Source organism: Ovis aries, chromosome 14, assembly GCF_016772045.2.
Source record: "Ovis aries strain OAR_USU_Benz2616 breed Rambouillet chromosome 14, ARS-UI_Ramb_v3.0, whole genome shotgun sequence".
In the NCBI taxonomy this organism is placed as follows: domain Eukaryota; kingdom Metazoa; phylum Chordata; class Mammalia; order Artiodactyla; family Bovidae; genus Ovis; species Ovis aries.
Window position 1 is genome coordinate 14571780 of NC_056067.1, and position 20144 is coordinate 14591923.

At 42.2% G+C, this 20144-nt stretch overlaps 1 protein-coding gene across 9 annotated transcripts in view; it reads right to left on the reverse strand.

Moving 5' to 3' along the window:
* Positions 1-1618: 1618 nt before the first annotated feature.
* Positions 1619-20144, reverse strand: part of MYLK3 (myosin light chain kinase 3) — a 58116-nt gene continuing 39590 nt past the window's right edge. For 4 of the 9 annotated variants that reach the window (XM_012189711.4, XM_012189713.4, XM_012189708.4 and 1 more), the window contains 5 exons: positions 18416-18486; positions 8098-8226; positions 6660-6812; positions 5629-5761; positions 1619-4488 (listed from right to left, as the gene is read on the reverse strand). In XM_012189711.4, the coding sequence (XP_012045101.1) occupies positions 4429-4488; positions 5629-5761; positions 6660-6812; positions 8098-8226; positions 18416-18486 (546 nt within the window). In that variant the 3' untranslated portion in view covers positions 1619-4428. Of the gene's footprint in view, positions 5762-6659; positions 6813-8097; positions 8227-18415; positions 18487-20144 lie in introns of all 9 variants that reach the window. The other 5 variants (XM_060398300.1, XM_060398301.1, XM_060398298.1 and 2 more) reach the window with 2 other exon arrangements.

Genomic DNA, 20144 nt, shown 5'->3' on the forward strand with positions numbered 1-20144 from the left:
GAGTCGGACATGACTGAGTGACTTCATTTTCACTTTCCACTTTCATACATTGGAGAAGGAAATGGCAACCCACTCCAGTGTTCTTGTCTAGAGAATCCCAGGGACGGGGGAGCCTGGTGGGCTGCCGTCTATGGGGTCACACAGAGTTGGACATGACTGAAGCGACTTAGCAGCAGCAGCAGAAAAATGGTACTGAAGAATTTATTTACAGGGCAACAGTGGAGAGACATAGAAAATAGACTTCTGGATATGGGGAGAGGGGAGGAGAGGGTGAGATATATGAAAAGACATGGAAACTTACATTACCATATGTAAAATACATAGCCAACGGGAATTTGCTGTATGGCTCAGGAAACTCAAACAGGGGCTCTGTACCACCCTAGAGGGGTAGGATGGGCAGGGAGATGGGAGGGAGGTTCAAAAGGGAGGGAATATATGTATACCTATGGCTGATTCATGTTGAGGTCTGGCAGAAAACAACAAAATTCTGTAAAGCGATTATCCTTCAATAAAAAATAAATTAACTAAAAAAAAATTGAATGAATTGGTCTATGAAGTTCTGCCTCATCTGCCATATTTGCCTGGCCTCTCGCCAACTAACTATCACTACTTCAAGCATCTTAACAATTTTTTGCAGGGAAAACACTTCCACAACCATCAGGAGGCAGAAAATGCTTTCTAAGAGTTTGTCGAATCCCGAAACACGCACTTCTATGCTACAGTAATAAACAAACATTTCTTGTTGGCAAAAATGTGTTGCTTGTAATGGTTCCTATTTTGATTAATAAAGATATGTTTGAGTCTAGTTAAAATGATTTAAAATTCACAATCTGAGATAGCAATTACATTTGCACCAACCTAATAGTTGTGGGGTAGGGGAATTGTATTAACATAGTCTTGTCTAAGGAGAAGGCAATGGCACCTCACTCCAGTACTCTTGCCTGGAAAATCCCATGGACGGAGGAGCCTGGTGGGTTGCAATCCATGGGGTCGCTAAGAGTCGGACATGACTTCACTTTCACTTTTCACTTTCATGCACTGGAGAAGGAAACGGCAACCCACTCCAGTGTTCTTGCTTGGAGAATCCCAGGGATGGGGGAATCTGGTGGGCTGCTGTCTATGGGGTCACACAAAGTCGGACACGACTGAAGCGACTTAGCAGCAGCAGCAGCAGCAGCAGCAGCAGCAGTCTTGTCCAAATGCTCTCCTAGAGCTGGAATCCTTTACAGTTTTTCAACACATTCATTCCCCAGCAACAGAAGCTTTCTACTTAGTGGGTTCATATATTCCAGTGCTGTTGTAAAGATTTTTGGAAGCTCATTTCTTTAACAGCTCCTCTTGGCTTATTTAACTGATTAAAAAACGCTTTATCATGAAAGTTTTCAAATGTATACAACAAATGTATGTCCCTTTACTAGAGGAAAATACACTGATAGCCCATACTGACTACTCAAACCCAACAGTTCAGATTTTGCCACACTTGCTTCACTATATCTCCCTTTTTCCTGAAGTCATTTAATCCACATTATAAACACATTACTGTTATCATACTTCACAATATTAATACAAATAGAAATTCTGTCATCAAATATACAATTTAGAATTAAATTTCCCTAAATGTCTCTGAAATATCTTTATTGTTTATTTGCTCCAATCAGGGTCAAGACAGGGTCCACACTTGACAAGAGGTGGCTAATTTTTAATTATAAAAGCAATACATGCTTATTGTTAAAAAATTCAAATAATTCAGAAATAACGTGACAAGTAAAATTCCCTCTCTCCCCATCACCCAATTTCCACGTTCCACTGTTAAGTTTCTTGCATAACCTAGAAAATTTTAACACATATATAAACATAACTTCACAAATAGGATAATACCATATATACGTTCCATAATTTTTTCATAACAAAAATCAGTACATCAAGATCTATCTTTAACAGCTACAAGGCAACCTCCTATACGTATGCGGCAAAATTTAAATTTATACTGATAATCACATGTAGGTTGTGTTCATTGGGCCACTTTGCTACAGTAAATGTCATCTTGCATACACCTCTGCCCACTGGTTCAAATATGGCTGAGGGATAAATTTCTAGAAACGGAATTGCTGGGTAAAAGTGTGAGCATCACTTTTATTTGGATTGGATACATATTCATCAAGAGTGAAAAATTCTGTTTTGCCCACACCCCCACTAAATCTGATAGATAAAATGTGGGTCATGACGACCTTTCAGATTTCCTCTGCCGAGCAGTTTTCTTTCTTTTTAAAAAATTTTATTTTATATTGGATCTCTCAGAAGTTTTTAATGACTGTTCGTTCAGATTAAAAAGTCCCATTAGAAATAGTTAATACTAGCAAAGCGTCAGTCTAAAAGATTTTTGAGTTAAGTACATACCAACAACTAAAAATATCCAAAAAATTTTAAATAATATATCCAGAAAATTAAAGCTTCACATTTCAAATAAGAGAAGCTAACTTCTGCAGTAACTCTCACTTGTGTGGGTCTGAGCTAAACAAATCCCTCAAAGGGACTTTGGAGAAAAGTTGTTTCTTTAGGTAGAGAATTACAGCATATGAGGGAAAATTAAAATTTGATAACTATTAGATTTTCCCTGGATCTGTCCTGTCATATAGAAGCCACAAACCATATGTGGCTAAATGCACTTATAATGTGGTTAATGCAACTGTGAAACTGAATTCCTAATTCCTAACTTTTATTAAATGTAAAAATATTAGAAAATATTTAAGATGCTTTGAATAACTTGAACATGTGAATATATTTTTCCACAGTAAATTTTATGAAATCTAAATACAAATTATGTCTGACAAAAACCTAGAATCTGAACTGATGTATATTTTAAGTGTAAAATACACACCAGATTTTAGAGACTTAGTATAAAAAAGGAATATAAAATAGCTTATGAATAATTTTTTATAATGATTAGATATTGAATGTTTGATATGTTATGCTAAATAAATTATTGAAATTAATTTTACCAGATTTTTTTTAAAGAGAAGCTATCAGACATTTTAAAATTATGTATTTGACTCATATATTTCTGTTAGGCAGTGGTGTTCTAGATTAGAATAACTAACTGGGAAGACTCCATTTTTCTGGGGAGAAGATTCATAGCATTCCCCGCCAATGTGAAGTCCTGTGGAGGGGAAGAATAACCATACTATAGATAGAACTGTAGATATCCTCTAGCTCTTTCTGAGGCTGCTTTCAAAACACCTTAAAGCATTTTACTAAGCCACTGTTACTGGCCCATGAAAGAGAGATCCAGCAGCCATCTCTTCTGATATTCACCCACTAGCCAGTCAGCTTGCAGCAGGCCAAGGTGTGCCGGTACTGAAAATCTTAGCTTCCCAACAGGCATTAGTGTTCCAGAGGAACATTATAACCAAAGAAATGCATCAGGAGGATTAATCTCTCCATCTTCTGCCTCTCTCCCCACACCCATGTCCTGTACTTTAAAAAAAAAAAAAAGTATTATGGGACAAAAAATGTGAAACTGTTGCATGGCTAATTAAAAACCAAAAGTAAAAACTGCTGACCCAAGACAGTAATGGGGAATACCATGAAAATCAAGTTAGCAGTGAGGAAATTAACAAGAATATTTACTTTTGAATAATAAAGCATTCCTTGTTACTCATTTCATGAAGTTAGTTAAGTGACGGTTCTATCCCCATAAAGCAGGAGGAGAGCAGCTTTCATTTGATTTCTCACGATCCATCGTTTCTGTATTTCTCTCAGAAAGCTGAACACCACTGCATTCTCTTTTCACATATTACATATCAGTTCCCAGACTTACTAGACCATAGATTCATAACTGAGAAAGACAAGTCAGGATGGAGACTGCCAGTGTCAGGACAGGGCAGAATTAGGAGAGGGCAGAGGTCTGCATGTTTTGATTCTTGAAAGGGAGTACAAGCTAAAACAAGTTTGAGGATCTCTGCCCTAAATCTACATTGCTTCACACTAGAGCAACAAAAGTAGTACAAAATGTCAGCTCACTTTTGAGCAAATCAAAATGCTAGGAATTCTTTGCACTGGAGGAGGTAACACTGACTGACATGCCCTGTGTGATAGTCCACTGGGTTCTTTAATCAAAGTAAGCTGACTTTACAGTTGACATATGCAAAGTAGGAGTTTTCCTACCTACTACTTAAAGCATGCCTATACTTATCACCCAAAGTAGGTACACTTGAAAAGAAACCACATCATTTCCACTCAGTGATCTTACAAACCAGAAAAAATTCTTAGGTCACTTTCTTATAGCCACTTTTCATCCACAAGGAAGGCAGCAGTCATAACCTTTTTGAAACAAAATAAGTAGAAAGCCAGATTATTAAGAATCTTCAGTCATGATGTCACCACCAGTCCCAGTAATTTCTAGGCCCATGCGAGCAGCAGAGTTGAGGATTAGGGACAAGTTGGAAATTTCCTTAACCTGTTGGCAGCAGTCACCACGTAGAAGTGTTTCTTTAGTGAGGGAAAGAAAAAAAAGAGGAGGGAAGCATATTTTTAGACCAATTATTTAAAGAAGAAACAATAAAATGATTTGCTTAAGTTTAGCCACTTGAGTTTGTTTAAAATTGATAACTAAAGGGGAAAAGAAGATTCCAGCAAAACTATAGTAAAACAGTCACATGACTTTCAGGGGCATATCTGGATCAAGTTTAAAGTGAGAAAATATGTTCTCCTGCCCTTTTCATGTGAAAAATGGAGTACTCTAGAATGATATTTTTTTAATTGTAATTCACAACCCACCATTGAGTCATGAAATCAAAATCATGGAGCATGATTAGAAAATTTTTAATGAAACCAAATATAGAGTAGAAAATATCAGAGCTCATCATACTCTGTGGAGCAAAAGTCACAGTATTTTTGTTTCACGCATGCGTGAGTATACATATACTTGTATGCTGGCTTTATTGAGGATCTAAGCCAACATCAAAATATTGGAAAGTCACTTCTCTGGGGGACAATTGTTTTTAAGATATGTTTTACATCCATGGTTCCAAAGAGTTCTGTTGTAAACAAAATTATAAAGCTTTTAAAGCCTAATAGGGCTTCCCTGGTGGCTCAAATGGTAGAGAATCTGCCTGCAATGCAGGAGACTCAAGTTCAATACCTGGGTTGGGAAGATCCCGGAGAAGGGAATGGCTACCCACTCCAGTATTCTTGCCTGGAGGATTCTATGGACAGAGGACCCTGGTGGACTACAGTCCATGAGGTCACAAACTGTCAGACAAAACTGAGGGGCTAACACTTTCACTTCTGGGCTTTCCTAGGCCCTCTTTCTGAAATGTGGAGGAATCAGCCTCAAACTACAGGCAGTTAGTTCTGATCACTTCACTGCAATGGTCATTGAGAACATATGTTCAAACTTCACGCTGTCACTTCAAGTGTTCACATAAGTATGAATTAAATGCTACTTTTATGCCAGTCACTTTTGGTCTGAGGCATTTTTTTAATCAAGGTAATAGGTTTTGACATGAAGCTTTTTTCTCCCTAAATAATCTATTTAGAATCAAAATGTAAGTAAAAAACTTATTACACTTCTTTCACACGACATTTAAAGAAGACAAATGCTGCTTTTACTAAAAGAAAAACAGATACCTTCCATTTCCTCTGAGCCATGTATTTCTGCAGCAATAGTTGGGATTTGAGATGAACTTTCGATTTTGAAGCTTTAGCAGGCAAATTATTCAGCCACTCATGTTTCAGGCACTGTGTGGCACTCATTCTGCAGCTGTGAAATCAAACAGCAGGTGAGACTTTTAGCTGGGGTTGCCTTTTCTGGCTGTCCAAAATCTGTTCAATTGGTAGGAAGCTGAGTCAGTGGAAGAAATTAATCATTTGGGCAGATTCATGCCATATACTAAAAAAAGACACCCTCCTACCTAAAATTCCCATCCTTAAAAGTGCAAGAATGTCGTCAGCAAAATGTTCTCAGCCCTCTATGGAAGATGTATTTTCCAGTGATTAATTACCACTTCCCAGAGTAGAGCTGGGGAATTGAGGCAGGACAGAAGGGGGGCCAGGTGAGCCTGGAATTGCTGTCAAGAACTAAAAGAATTGCTCTAAAAGAACTTCATAGAGAATAATGTCAACTTGTTCTTCTGAATTAGAAATATTTTTCATCACACATAACTTTTTACAGTCAGAGCCCAGATCTTGGGCCTTACCAGTTATTCCTGTATGTCTGAGTATTGGAAAACTCAGTGGTCCAACCCATGACCTTGATAAACCTACTGAAAAGTAAGTAGGTCTTCATCTCCAAGAAATTAGGTTTTATGTCTTTTATTCTGGGGAATAACAACTGCATATCTCAACTTTTTTCAACATTAGCCCATCAAAAGTGATAACGTGAAAATAGACCTAATTTGTAAGTATGGTCCTTTCTAAAACTCTGTCTAGATTTTATGATCCTAGTCACTTGTTTCTTAATTGATTTCCTTTGTCCCTTTCCCTGCTACTTTTTTTTTCCCCAAAGAAGTAGCAGACTAAGAAATCCTGGACGGAACTGGTCTATAGGACAAAAGGACCATTCACTTCAGCAGCCCCGCCCAGTACAGCCTGATTTCCACAGCATCCAGATGGATGGTCACCATCAGAATGGATCACGGGCGATAAGCAACGAAGGGTACCTTTTCTCTTTGACCAGCAACCTAGAGACAAAGTCCTTGGCCTCCTCTGACAGCCCTTCAAAGGTATCAGCATCAAAATCCCAGTTGCAGTTCACAATGAAATTCATGGTCTCTGCGTCTGTTTCTCCTAGAAATGGGGACAAACCACTGAGTCTACAGAGGAGAGAAAGGACCGTCAGTATGTGGAATCCGCACCTGCCAACACGCATTGACGAGACAGAGAAGACTTACAAGGTCAAGCAAAACTAACCAGAACCCAGAAGTTTCGAAAGAAAAGCACCCCCCGTTGCCTCTCCATAGGAGAAATCCACAGCACTCCACAGAGGAAGTGGAAAGACTGCGAAATTGATGGCAGGAAGGGTGTTGGAAAAAGTCCCTTATCATGCTCACTACATTCCCTCTTGTTGCTTAGTCGCTCAGTTGTGTCCAACTCTTTGCGACTCCATGGACTGTAGCCCACCGGGCTCCTCTATCCATGGGATTTCCCAGGCAAGAATAATACTGGAATGGGTTGCCATTTTCTTCTCCAACATTCCCTCTTACCCTGAGTAAATTGGGGCCCAACCCAATATGCCCATTTGTCGTGTACATTTGACTGAATTTTAAAATAGCTTGGCATGTCTCTGAGACTACCCAGGCCTCAGAGGCCAAAGGAAAACTGGCTTTACTAGGCTCATCTAGAGGAGGGCAAAGAGACAGGACAACCTCGCTGGCTGGCCTTGAGCCTCAATATTCCCCCACCTGGTGCAGCATATGCGCAAAGTACAGGAAACAGTTAAACCGTAATAATAAGACTGGGAGCAAAGCTTGATTTTGCGGTGCCCCTGAGGAAACAGCTGAGAGAACTGGAGAGAGAGGAGAATGTTAAGTCTGTGGCTGGCTCTCCTCTCAGCCCATCCTACCTCTTCTTCCTCAGCCCAGGGAGCAGAGGGACAAGGTTAGAAGACGCATGAGCTGAGCCCTGTTCTGTCCGCCCTCTCCTTACCGCTTCAGTGCACTCCGGCCCCACTTGCACTGCAGGACTTCTATTTCTTCACCAGATGGCTCTCTCTCTAGTGGAAGCTGATTTATCAACCCAGAGGTTTCAGGGAATTAATAACTCTGGGACCAGCCCACTAGCAGCATCTGATTAGAGCCAGTGTATAAATACTCCAACTCCCTCCCCCCTCAGCTGAACTAGCTCTGAGCGGGTCCCACAGCGGGTCCCATGTTCCCCACAGGATTAAACTCCAGTTACCCACAGTGGTAACTGACTCCACCACACACAGCTTGCTGGTTGCCTTCCTTCCCCATTTCACTTCCCCACTCCTCAGTGTTTCTCTTGGGGACACCTCCCCAGTAAACTCCTGGCACTCAGGTTTTTTCTGCTTCTAAGGATCCCCAAACTAAGACAAATGACCTCCATCCCCAGCGGGAAACCAGGCCCCCAGGCACTCACAGCATGTAGGTGATGACTCCCACACTCCACATGTCCGTCGGGAACGAGACAAACTCATAATTGACGACTTCTGGGGCCAGGAACTCAGGAGTGCCAAAGTTCACCTTCAGCTTCTCCCGAGGCTTGTATCTGGGGAGGAGGGGTGCAGACCACAATGGGAGTGAGCCCCGAGAGAAGCTGGGGATTCCAGGCTAATTCTTGTTGGGAGCTAAATACTCCTCAACCCTTGAGTCAGCCATGTTTTCTAGACCTCACATCCCACCATGTGTGGTTCACTGGGAAGTCGTCACACCCTCAGGCCCTAAATGCAGACTTTCCTAAGTCACTGGGGAAAATAAGAAAACCACAGTCTTCCTCCTCCAGGTATTTACAATCTGAAATGGAAGGAAGATCAATATATCTTAATTGGCCTACAGTCACATGAACGGGGGCTTCCCCTTTGGCTCAGCTGGTAAAGAATCCACCTGCAATGCAGGAGACCTGGGTTTGATCCTTGGGTTGGGAAGATCCCCTGGAGAAGGGAAAGGCTACCCACTCCAGGATTCTAGCCTGGAGAATTCCATGGACTACAGTCCATGGGGCCGTAGAGTCAGACATGACTGAGTGACTTTCACCCACTCACTCACTCACATGAGTGAGCAAAATCTGGGTAGAAGCTGTGTGGGGAGCAGTGTTCTTTTGTGCAACATGGTTAAAGGGAAGATGGTATGCGTTATAGAAAGAGGCAAAATGTTCAGCATCACTGATCACCAAATCAAAACCACAGGGAAACACAAATCAAAACCACAATGAAATAGTACCCACACCATCAGAAAAAAACAGAACATACCAAGTGTTGGCTAGGATGTGATGAAATTAGAACCCTTAATAGTGGAAATGTAAAATGATGCAGTTACTATGGAAAACAGCGTGGCAGTTCGTCAAAATCTTTTTTAAGAACTACCATATGATCCAGGAATCCTGCTTCTGGGTATATTTCCAAAAAAATTAAAAGCAGCGTCTTGAAGTCATATTTTTACACCCACATTCTTGGCAGCAGTATTCAAAACTAGCCAAAAGGTGAAAGCAACCCAAGTGTCCATCAACACATTAATGGATAAACAAAATTTGGTATATACATACAATAGAATATCATTCAGCCTTAAAAGGAAAGAAAATTCTAACACATGCTTTAATTTGGATGAACCTCAAAGACATTATAGTAAGTGAAATAAGCCAGTCACAAAAAGACAAATACGGTATGATTCCACTTATATGAGGTTCCCAGAAGAGTCAATTCAGAGACAGAAAGTAGGATGACGGTTTCCAGGTGCTGGGGGCAGGAGGAAAATGAGGGGTATTTGTTTAATGGGCACAGAGTCTCAGTTTTACAAGGTAAAAAGAGCTCTAGAAATCAGTTGCACAACAATATGAAGTTAAAGATGCTTGCTCCTTGGAAGAAAAGCTATGACAAACCTAGACAGCATATTAAGAAGCAGAAGACATCACTTTGTTGACAAATTTCTGTATAGTCAAGCTATGGTTTTTCCAGTAGTCATGTATGGATGTGAGAGCTGGATCATAAAGAAGGCTGAGCACCAAAGAATTGATGTTTTTGAACTGTGGTGTTGGAGGTGACTCTTGAGAGTCCCTTGGACAACAAGGAGATCAAACCAGTCAGTTGTAAAGGAAATCAACCCTGAATATTCATGGCAAGGACTGATGCTGAAACTGAAACTCCAATACTTTGGCCACCTGATGCAAAGAGCTAACTCACTGGAAAAGGTCCTGATGCTGGTAAAGATTGAGGGCAGGAGGAGAAGGGGGCAAGAGTGGATGAGATGGTTGGGTTTCATCATTGACATAATTGACATGAGTTTGAGCAAACTCTGGGAGAGAGTGAGGGAAGCCTGGGATGCTGCAGTCCATGGGGCCACAAAGAGTCAGATACATCTGAGTGAACAACAACTGTAACTATTCTTAGTAATTGCTAACGTTGTAAATTTTATGTTACATGTGTTTTATAAAATTACAAAAAAAGATTAGAAAAAGTACTCTGGACATGAAGTTTAAGGGAGACTGGGAAGATAACTGATTGCTGCATGGAGAAATTTGATTTTTGCTGAATGGCAAAAGTTGATTTTTAGAATCATTCTTGAAAGAGAAGAAAATCCCTAGCTAAAATTTAATGGGCAGCAACAAAAGTGTCCTTCAGTTGGTGAGTGGATAATATAAAGTGTGGTACATCCAGACAATGGAATAGTATTCAACACAGAAAAAAAATAGAAAAGAAACAAAAACCCATCAAGCCATGAAAAGACATGTAAGCATGCTAGGTCGCTTTATTTATGTCTGACTCTTTGCGACCCCATGGAATGTAGCCCAACAGGCTCCTCTGTCTATGGAATTCTCCAGGCAAGAATACTGGAGTGGATTGCTATGCCCTTCTACAGGGATCTTCCCAACCCAGAGACTGAACCCACATCTCCTGCATTGGCAGGGGAGTTCTTTACCACTAAAGCCACCTGGGAAGCCCTGAAAAGACATGGAAGATCCTTAAAAGCATATTGCCAAATGAAAGAAGCCAGTCTGAAAAGCTTACATACTGTATGATTCCAAATATATGACATTCTGGTAAGGGCAAAACTATGGAGACAATAAAAAGATCACGATTGCCAGGGTTAGGGAGGAGGAAAGATAAACAGGTGAAGCACAGAGGATTTTAAGGGCAGTGAAGATACTCTGTTGATGAGTATATGCCATCATACACTATTTGTCCAAACCCATTTGTTGTTGTTGTTCAGTTGCTAAGTTGTGTCAGTCTCTGTGACCCCATAGACTGCAGCACCCCAGGCTTCTCTATCCTTCACTATCTCCCAGGGTTTGTTCAGACTCATGTCAATTATGTTGATGATGCCACCCAACCATCTCATCCTCTGTTGCCCCCTTCTCCTCCTGCCTTCAATCTTCCCCAGCATCAGGGTCTTTTCTAATGAGTCAGCTTTTGCCATCACGTGGCCAAAGTACTGTAGCTCCAGCTTCAGCCTCAGTCCTTGTGATGAATATTCAGGGTTGATTTCCTTTAGAATTGACTTGTTTGATCTCCTTGCTGTTCAAGGGACTCAAGAGTCTTCTCCACCACCACAATTTGAAAGCATCAGTTCTTCAGCACTCAGACTTCTTTATGGTCCAGCTCTCACATCCATACATGACTACTGGAAAAACCATAGCTTTGACTATCTGGACCTTTATTGGCAGAGTGATGTCTCTGTTTTTAAATACACTGTCTCGGTTTGTCATAGCTTTCCTTCCAAGGAGCAAGTGTCTGTTAATTTAATGGCTGCAGTCACCATCTGCAATGATTTTGGAGCCGCCCAAAATAAAATCTGTCACTGTTTCCACTTTTTTCCTGTCTATTTGCCATGAAGTGATGAGACCAGATGCCTTGATCTTAGTTTTTTGATGAGTTTTAAGCCAGATTTTTTCACTCTCCAAGTCTTTCACCCTCATCAAGAAGCTCTTTAGTTCCTTTTCACTTTTGGCCATTAGAGTGGTATCACCTGCTTATCTGAGGTTAATATTTCTCCTGGCAATCTTGATTCCAGCTTGTGATTCATCCATCCTGTCATTTCACATGATGTACTCTTAATGGTGGTGGTGGTTTAGTTGCTAAGTTGTGTCTGACTCTTGTGACCCCATGGACTGTAGCCTGCCAATCACCGCCCCCCACCACTACCCCATCCATGGGTTTTTCCAGGCAAGAATACTGGAGTGGGTTGCCATTTCCTTCTCCAGCACTCTTCGTGAGTACATCACTAATCCAAACCCACAGAATGTACAATGTCAAGAGTGCACCTTAATTTAAACTATGGACTTTGGGTGATTATGATGTGTCAAAATAGGCTTATCATTGCTGATGATGCAGGAGGCTTTGCATATGTGGGAAAGGGGATAAATGGAAAATCTCTGTTCCTTCCCCCAGTTTTGATATGCACCTAAAACTCTAAAACTTAAATATTTATTTTAAAAAATCAACAAATACTTTCCATTTGCAGATACCATGCTAAAAGTTTTAGTTATATAAACTTTCATCCCCATAACAGCACCATGAAGTAAGTCTACTGTCCCCATTTTACAGATGGGGAAATTGAAAGAGAAGAATAAAATAAATATTCTGCTGATGTGGCCCAACAGGGATATGAGTTTTCAAAATAGTCTCCTCTCTTTCAAATTTGCCAAGAGCCAGGCAAATGCAAACCTTGAGCCAACACAGGCCACACCCATCCAGCGAAAGTGCAACAAACATCACCTTGGTAGCTGAGTTGTGGCAGGAAGCCAGGGAGGGGAAGAAAGTGAAAGCCTTCCTCCAGCAGCCTGTTCCTCCCCTGCACTGGCACCTACCTGGAGCTTCAGAGCCAAGCAGCCAAACTGAGAGGAACAGCCTTCCTCTTGAGGACAGAAGGTCCAGGCTCTCAGCCCCTGGACACCACTTTCCTAGGATACATTCTTATTTCTACTGCTTCATCTGCCCCACATCCACATCTTGTATCATGTGACTTTGTAGTTCCTTCCACTAGAGATGGCATATTTTACCCCATCCCATTGACGCTGAGCTTGGCCATGTGAGTTGCTTTGGCTAGTGGTATGTGGGTGGAAGTGATAGTGGGCCAATTCCAAGCTAGGCTGTAGGGATGTGCCCTCCTGCTCCTCAGCCATCACCGTGGGAAGAGAATGAGAGACACCTGGAAAAGACCTGTCCTCACCGACCTGCATCCAAGCCCAGTTCAACTCAGCCTAGATCAGAACCAAGCCCAGTTCAACTCAGCCTAGATCAGAAACTCCCTACCAGTGGTGTGTGGGTAAAAGTTTAACAACTAGCCATCTGATTTTTTAAAAAAAATCCTGATTTTTAGCATCTGCCAATGGTGTAAATATTGATTTCACCATGCCTGATTTTAAAGTACTATCAGGATGTCACTGAATAAAGAGTTGAGAAGAGATAGGCCATAGCACACCATTTTATAGTCTTTCCACAATAACAATAGGCATAAATAACCTCATGAGCATCAATAATAGTGAAATGTAGTAAAACAATTAGGAATTATTAAGTTTTAGAATATGTAATATCTTGGACTTCCCTGGTGGTACACTGGATAAGAATCTGCCTACACATGCAGGGGACAGAGGTTTGATCCCTGGTCTGGGAAGATCCCACATGCCACACAGCAACTAAGCCTATATGCCACAACTACTCAGGCCATGCTCTATGTCCCACAAGCTGCAACTGCTGAGCCCATGTGCTGCAGTTCCTGAAGCTTCTGCACCCTAGAGCTTGTGCCCTGCAGCCAAAGAACCAACACAATGAGAAGCCCGAGCACCACAGCTAGGCAGTAGCCCCCACTCTCTGCAACTAGACGAAGGCCGCATTCAGCCACGAAGACCCAGAACAACCAAAGATGAAAATAAATAACGTAAGATTGTGATATCTTTGTTTCAGTGTAATTTCTTTAATTGTACATTTATACAATTTAATTTTTAATAATGGTCATGTTTAACAACTGGCTTACAAGATTCCTTGTCATGAGCTAGTGTTAGTTGGGTCCATCATACCAATTCCCCAGCTGACTCGAAAATGTGCAGAGGGAAGTAAACAATTGTTTTAAGTTACTGTGACTTGTTATACAGCAAGGAGTGTACACGGGTGTGACTCGTTACACAACAGCACTGTGGCAATAGTTAACCAATCCATCCACCCCAAAGTGGGGTCAAAGTATCTAAGATTCTCTTTCCAAATTCCCAGAGAAGGCCCTCTGTAATCATAAGCTCACATATGCAGTCACAGTCCATAAGGTTTGGGACAAGCACCTCCTTGCCTTGCCAAAGGATCTGATTAAATGTGCTTAGATCCCAATCTGAGCCCTAGACTGGGAGTCAGGAGGCACATCTCTGCACCCAAAATTCTGGAGACCAAGCTTAAACAAGCTATTTCCCATTTGTCTCCATCCTCGACCCTTTGATATGTCTGTCCTTACTTAGACCCACTGATGACTCTTAGCACCCAGCCTGCTGTAAAACTGGTCCCTCTTGCTGGATGTCAGAGCCTCTGAAGATTTGTATGGCCCCTCCCTACTGAGGGCCATACCTCCACTCACAATCTCAGAGCCTTCTCATAGCTCCACCCAGAAATACAACTGTACTTTCTACAATTCTTGTTAGGGGGAAACTTTGTCATTTCCTCCCTCTTTACAAACATTTAAACTTCTGGAGCATAAGGCATACTCTCTCAACACACAGTCCCTCCCAGAGGTCCCTCCTCTTAAAATCACACCGCCCAGTAAGCAGGCCAGTTTGCCAAACAATCCTTTGGCTGAGTGACCAGTTTGCCTGACTACTGAGGATGTTTTTGATGTTTCCTTTCATCTCACAGCCAGAACCCATGAACCTGTGGGCCCAGCTCCACCAAGGGCCATCTCCTGAGCACCATGTTTTCTGACACCTACACTTCTCCAGTGCTCCGCAAGTGCCCTCAGCATCCACTGGCCCACCTGCAGCTCCTGCCTTCCCCAGGTCAGCCTGCTCGCACACAGAGCACATCCTATTCTCAGCCCTCGAGTCACACTAGCCCTCTTGCCTCGCCTCCACGCAGAGTCATGCTGGAGCCAGTTGTCACAGGTGCGTGAAGGCCAGCTGTGCACATCTCCTCTCAGCTCTGTACTCAGTGGTGTCATATTGGTAGCTTGAAATCAGCCAAAGTCAGCAAAGGTTACAGATCAATCCCATCCCCTCTCCCGCTCCAGCTGCAGCGGGTTGTTAAACGTTTACCAGCACTATCGCCTGCAGGTAACAAAACTTCGTCCATTCCTTTCTTCTGGCTGCTCAGAAAACCCTTCTCAGACTCCAGGGACCTCAGGTGGTTACTTCTTGCTCTGAATTCACAGTGTGTCACTGTAAATCCTCATTTGGCAATTGGTCATCTGACATTTGGGAGGGCCCTGCATACACACTAGCGTGGCAGTCTCAGTGAAGAACATACTGCCCTGCAGTTAGGAACAGTGGTTCTTATGGAAAAGTCAAACTGAAATTGTTAGTCGCTTAGTTGTGTCTGATTCTGTGAGATCCCATGGAATACAGCCTGTCAGGGTCCCTTGTCATTTCTCCAGGCAAGAGTGGGTTGCCATGCCCTTCTCCAGGGAACCGTCCTGACCCAAGGATTGAACCTGGGTCTCCCGCATTGCAAGCAGACTATGCCGTCTGAGCCACCAGGGAACACCAGTTCTGGTCGGGGTGGGGCAAAAATAGTCTTAGCTATTACAATGGCCTGTGGCTCTCCAAAGGGCCATAGTACATAAACAGATACACAGTACACCTGTGGCATCATGAAGATGGAACCTGGGGATTAGGAAAGAAATGGTTAAAAAGGCTCTTTGTGGAGAGGCAGAGACATGAAAACTAGGTTGAGAAGCATGCCCTGCAGCATAAGATATGCACCTGTATAGGATGCATCCCAATGTTATTCAACATTACTCGGAGAAATACTACGCGATTCTTTTTCTTACATTATGGGTTAAGTGTGATTTTTAAGCTTTTGGGTTGGGGGGCTTGGTATTGTTAATGAAATACAATACACTGTGTAATGAGGATCCTGAAGGTATAGTGGGATGATAAGAACTTCCCTCTGCTGTTACTCTACAACCCCACACTTGGCCTCCCATCCATCATGTGGAGCACTGAAAATGTACCTTTCACACCTACAAAGAGATAACATCGGCCACTTCAACCAGTGGAGCAGCGGCCGAGGAAGACCACCACTGGAGGCAGGTGCTGGACACCAGAGGCTGAACTCAGGCAAGCAGCTCTGCCTCCATGGAGATGAGAGTCCTTTCTCCCCTTGTGGAGAGAGTGGAAGATGCTGCAAGGCTCATAAAGTGACAAAACAACTTCTTTGTGGAAAATGATCATTAGAGAAAATTTCAAGATTTGATTGTTCAGCTGTGGTGTGAAGACCTATCTAGAAAGTATGTGATTCTCAGAGACATGTCATTTCCTGGTGGAAACAGAATTCTGGAGGAAACATGGAGGATGAGCATACATTTATTTCCATCTTTATAGACTGTGGAAAGTGTTAACTGTTAGTCGCTCAGTCATGTCTGACTCTTTGCAACCCCAATGGACTGTAGCCCACCATGCTCCTCTGTCCATGGGATTCTCCAGGCAAGAATACTGGAGTGGATTGCCATTCTTTTCTCCAAGGGATCTTCCTGACCCAGGGATTGAACCCAGGTTTCCTGCATTGCAGGCAGATACTTTTTTGGGTGTGGCGGGGGGCAGGGGGTGTGAACTTTTCTCTTTTACTTATTTTTAAATTGAAGGATAATTGCTTTACAAAATTTTGTTGTGCAGGCAGACGTTTCACCATCTGAGCCACCAGGGAAGCACTGTAGACTGTGGGTGTCCTCGCCAATGCCAAGGCTCTGCTACAGCCACCCCACTGGGTAGGCACACTGTGGACAAGAGCCCTGCAGAGGCATGGTGTTTATCACACACGACACAGGGCAGGATCCAACAGTAACGCTATCTATACTTTACTAGGCTTGCATTCTAAGGGGCTTAAAGTTTTTTTCTTTCTTTTTTTTTTTTTTTAGTTATATATAATGTTCACTATATGCACTAAAACTTGAGAACCTAACCACCCTCATAGGATGGTTCTGCACTGTTGATGTAGTATCTCATTTAAACTTCATAGCTGCCCCTATCAACAGTCACTGTATTATATCACCATTTTACCAAGAGTGAGCCTAGTCCTGAGCACCCAGAACCTCTTATCCATGGCACCATCCTGCACAGTCACACACTTTCCTGTCTAACCTCGCCACTTTCTGGAAGGCAGAGTTGCTAATGAATATATCACACATCCTGGCCCCAGGAGACCTGGGGAGTGAATAGAAATGAGCTGCCCAGCAGCCCCATTCAGCGACCTTTAACTACCACTCCCCTCTGCTCACACAAGTGGTTTGAAGTATAGTTAATTCTTTTCTTAAATTTTATTTTTAGTTGGAGGATGATTACTTTACAGTGTTGTATTGGCTTCTGCCATATAACAACATAAATCAGCCATAAGTATACACATATGTCCCCTGCCTCTTGAATCTCCCTCCCACCACACCATCCTAGCCCTCTGGGTTGTCCCAGAGCACTGGGTTGAGCTCCCTGTGTTCTTTAGCAACTTCCTACTAGCTATCGATTCTGTATGTGGTGATATATGTGTTTCACTCTATTCTTAAATCGTCCCACCTTCTCCTTTCCCTGTTGTGCCCACAGGTCTCTTCCTCATGTCTGTGTCTCTATTACTGCCCTGCAAATCATCACTACCGTTTTTCTATATTCCATATATTTGTGTTAATATACAATATTCATTTTTCTCTTTCTGATCTATTTCACTTTGTAGAACAGGCTCTCACACTGGTCAGAATGGCCATCATCGAAAAACAATACATGCTGGAGAGGATGTGAAGGAAAGGGAACCCTCTTGCACTGCTGATGGGAATGTAAATTGATCAGCCACAATGGAGAACACTACGGAAATTCCTTTAAAAAAACTGGGAATAAAACCACCATATGACCCAGGAATCCCACTACTGGGCATATACCCTGAGAAAACCACAATTCAAAAAGGTTCATGTACCCCAGTGTTCATTGCAGCACCATTTACACTAGCCAGGACATGGAAGTGACCTAGATGTCCATCGACAGATGAATGGATAAGGAAGTTGTGGTACATATACACAATGGAATAGTTTGTTTTTCAGTTGCTAAGTAACGGAACATTGAAGTGAAATGAAGTTGCTCAGTTGTGTCCAAATGTTTGCAACCCCATGAACTGTAGCCTACCAGGCTCCTCAGTCCATGGAATTTTCCAAGCAAGAATACTGGAGTGGGTTGCCATTTCCTTCTCCAGGGGATCTTCCCAACCCAGGGATCGAACCCTGGTCTTCCACATTGTAGGCAGATGCTTTATCATCTGGGCCACCAGGGGAACATTACTCAGTCAAAAAAGTAACAAATTTGAGTCAATTCTAGTGAGGTGGATGAACCTAGAACTCTACAGCCTTTTAAGGAGAAATGGAGCCTACAGCATAAAGCTGCCCCCTGTGGTAGTAAGGAGGGTAGTAACAAGGCCTGTCTATATAGTTTTTGTGAAGGCCACCAACCTTATAAGAGAGCTTTCTCATAGTAGTCTCCAAAATTCAAAAACTGGCTGAGTTGTGGGTAACCATATCCAAGAGAGCTATCAAGAGTCCCCAAGCAGTTCTGTTGAAGTACCAAAATACAGCTCCCTTACCTTCTGGCCAGCCCAAAGTCAATGATCTTAATTTGGTGTCCTGTCTGATTGACACACAGTATGTTCTCAGGCTGGGGAAGAAAAAGAAGTTTGCTTAGCTTAATCAACAACTAGGAAGGTCTGAGCTCCCCCACTTATTTGTCAATAGGCCTCAGTTTCCAAGCCTCCAAGGGAAAGCCCTGCAGGGATGGATAGATAGTGAAAATAAATGATGCGGGCTCGTGTGAGACAATAAAGAGTGCTGTGAACTATGAGAACCCGGAGGACTCCTGCCATGTATAAAAGGGCAGCCACTGCTCAGCTCCAGCCACTGGCCACCACACAGAAACGCAGGTCCAGTTGCTAGAGTTCCTCAGTCCTCAAGGGATCCCAGGAATTCAAGTTTAAGTAAAAACTCCATGCTTTTAAATGTTGACAACGGAATTCAATTTAAACACACATTTATCATATGTGGGAATCAAACGCAACATATCTGGGATGTAGATTTGGCCCATGAGCTGCTTGTTTGAGACCACTGGTTTGGAGTGGTGGTTCCAAACCTTGGCTGCATATTAGCATCATCAGCGGAGCCCTCGAAAGTCTTAACACCCAGGCCCCAGTCCTGACCAATTAAACCAGAATCTCAAGTGTGGGACCAAATCTGCAGTAGTCTGGTCAAGGAGATCAGAGCTGCCAAATGTCATCCTGCTGTTTTGCGGTGACAGCTGTGACCCATGGAATGGAGGTAATGGACTTGACATCTTCTCTTGTGTCTTTCATATCAGCTTGGAGGCCCTGAGGAAGACTGGAATAATTCTTGCTGCTTGTGGCAGACAAATTTGAAGGTGGGGAGGGGTTGAGGGCAGATGGAAGGCTTATAGAACAAAGGACCTGGAGACCTGAGGTCAGGGCCTGCAGTCCAGGGGTCCATTACCAGGGTCTGTAGCCCTAGATGAGTACTTTCCCATTCCAGAAATCTCAGTGTCTCCATCTGTAAAATGAGAATAATAACCTCTTCCTGCCTTCCTCCTGGGAAGGTGTAAAGATCAAATGATAATGCATTAAAGACTTTACAGCTTGTGAAGCAAATATATCAGGTACTATTTCTCCCAGTAGAAGATTTTATTGCTACTTATGTTACAATGGGGTTGTGAAACTCCTCAGATAGGTTCAGAAAAATGATGATTAAAAATCTCCAGGCCTTCTTTATGAGATTTAGAATAACACTGTCCAATAGAAATATAATGTGAGCTACATATATAATTCAAAAAATTCTAATAGCCACATTAAAAAAGTAAAAAGAAATAGGTGAACTTAATTTCATAAAAGCATTATTGAAATATAAGTAATAAAGATGTGATCATAAATTTACCATTTTAAAGTATACAATTCAGTGGTTTTTTAGTAGATAGTTTACCACTCTAGTTTTAGAACATTTTCATCACTTCAGGAAAAAAAAAACATCAGCAGTCATTCTCCATCCTCCTTACTTAAAACTCCTGACAACCAATAACGTATTTTCTACCTCTGCAGATTTGCCTGCTCTGGAAATTTCGTATAAATGGAATCATAAATACATATGTGACCTTTTGCATCTGACTTCTTTCACTCAGCATAATATCTTTAGGGTTCATCCATATATCGATACTTGATTCCTTTTCATGGCTGAATAGTAATCATTATAAGGACAATATACCTACCACATTTTGTTTACCTGTTCATCAGATAGTAAACATTGGTGTTGTTTCTA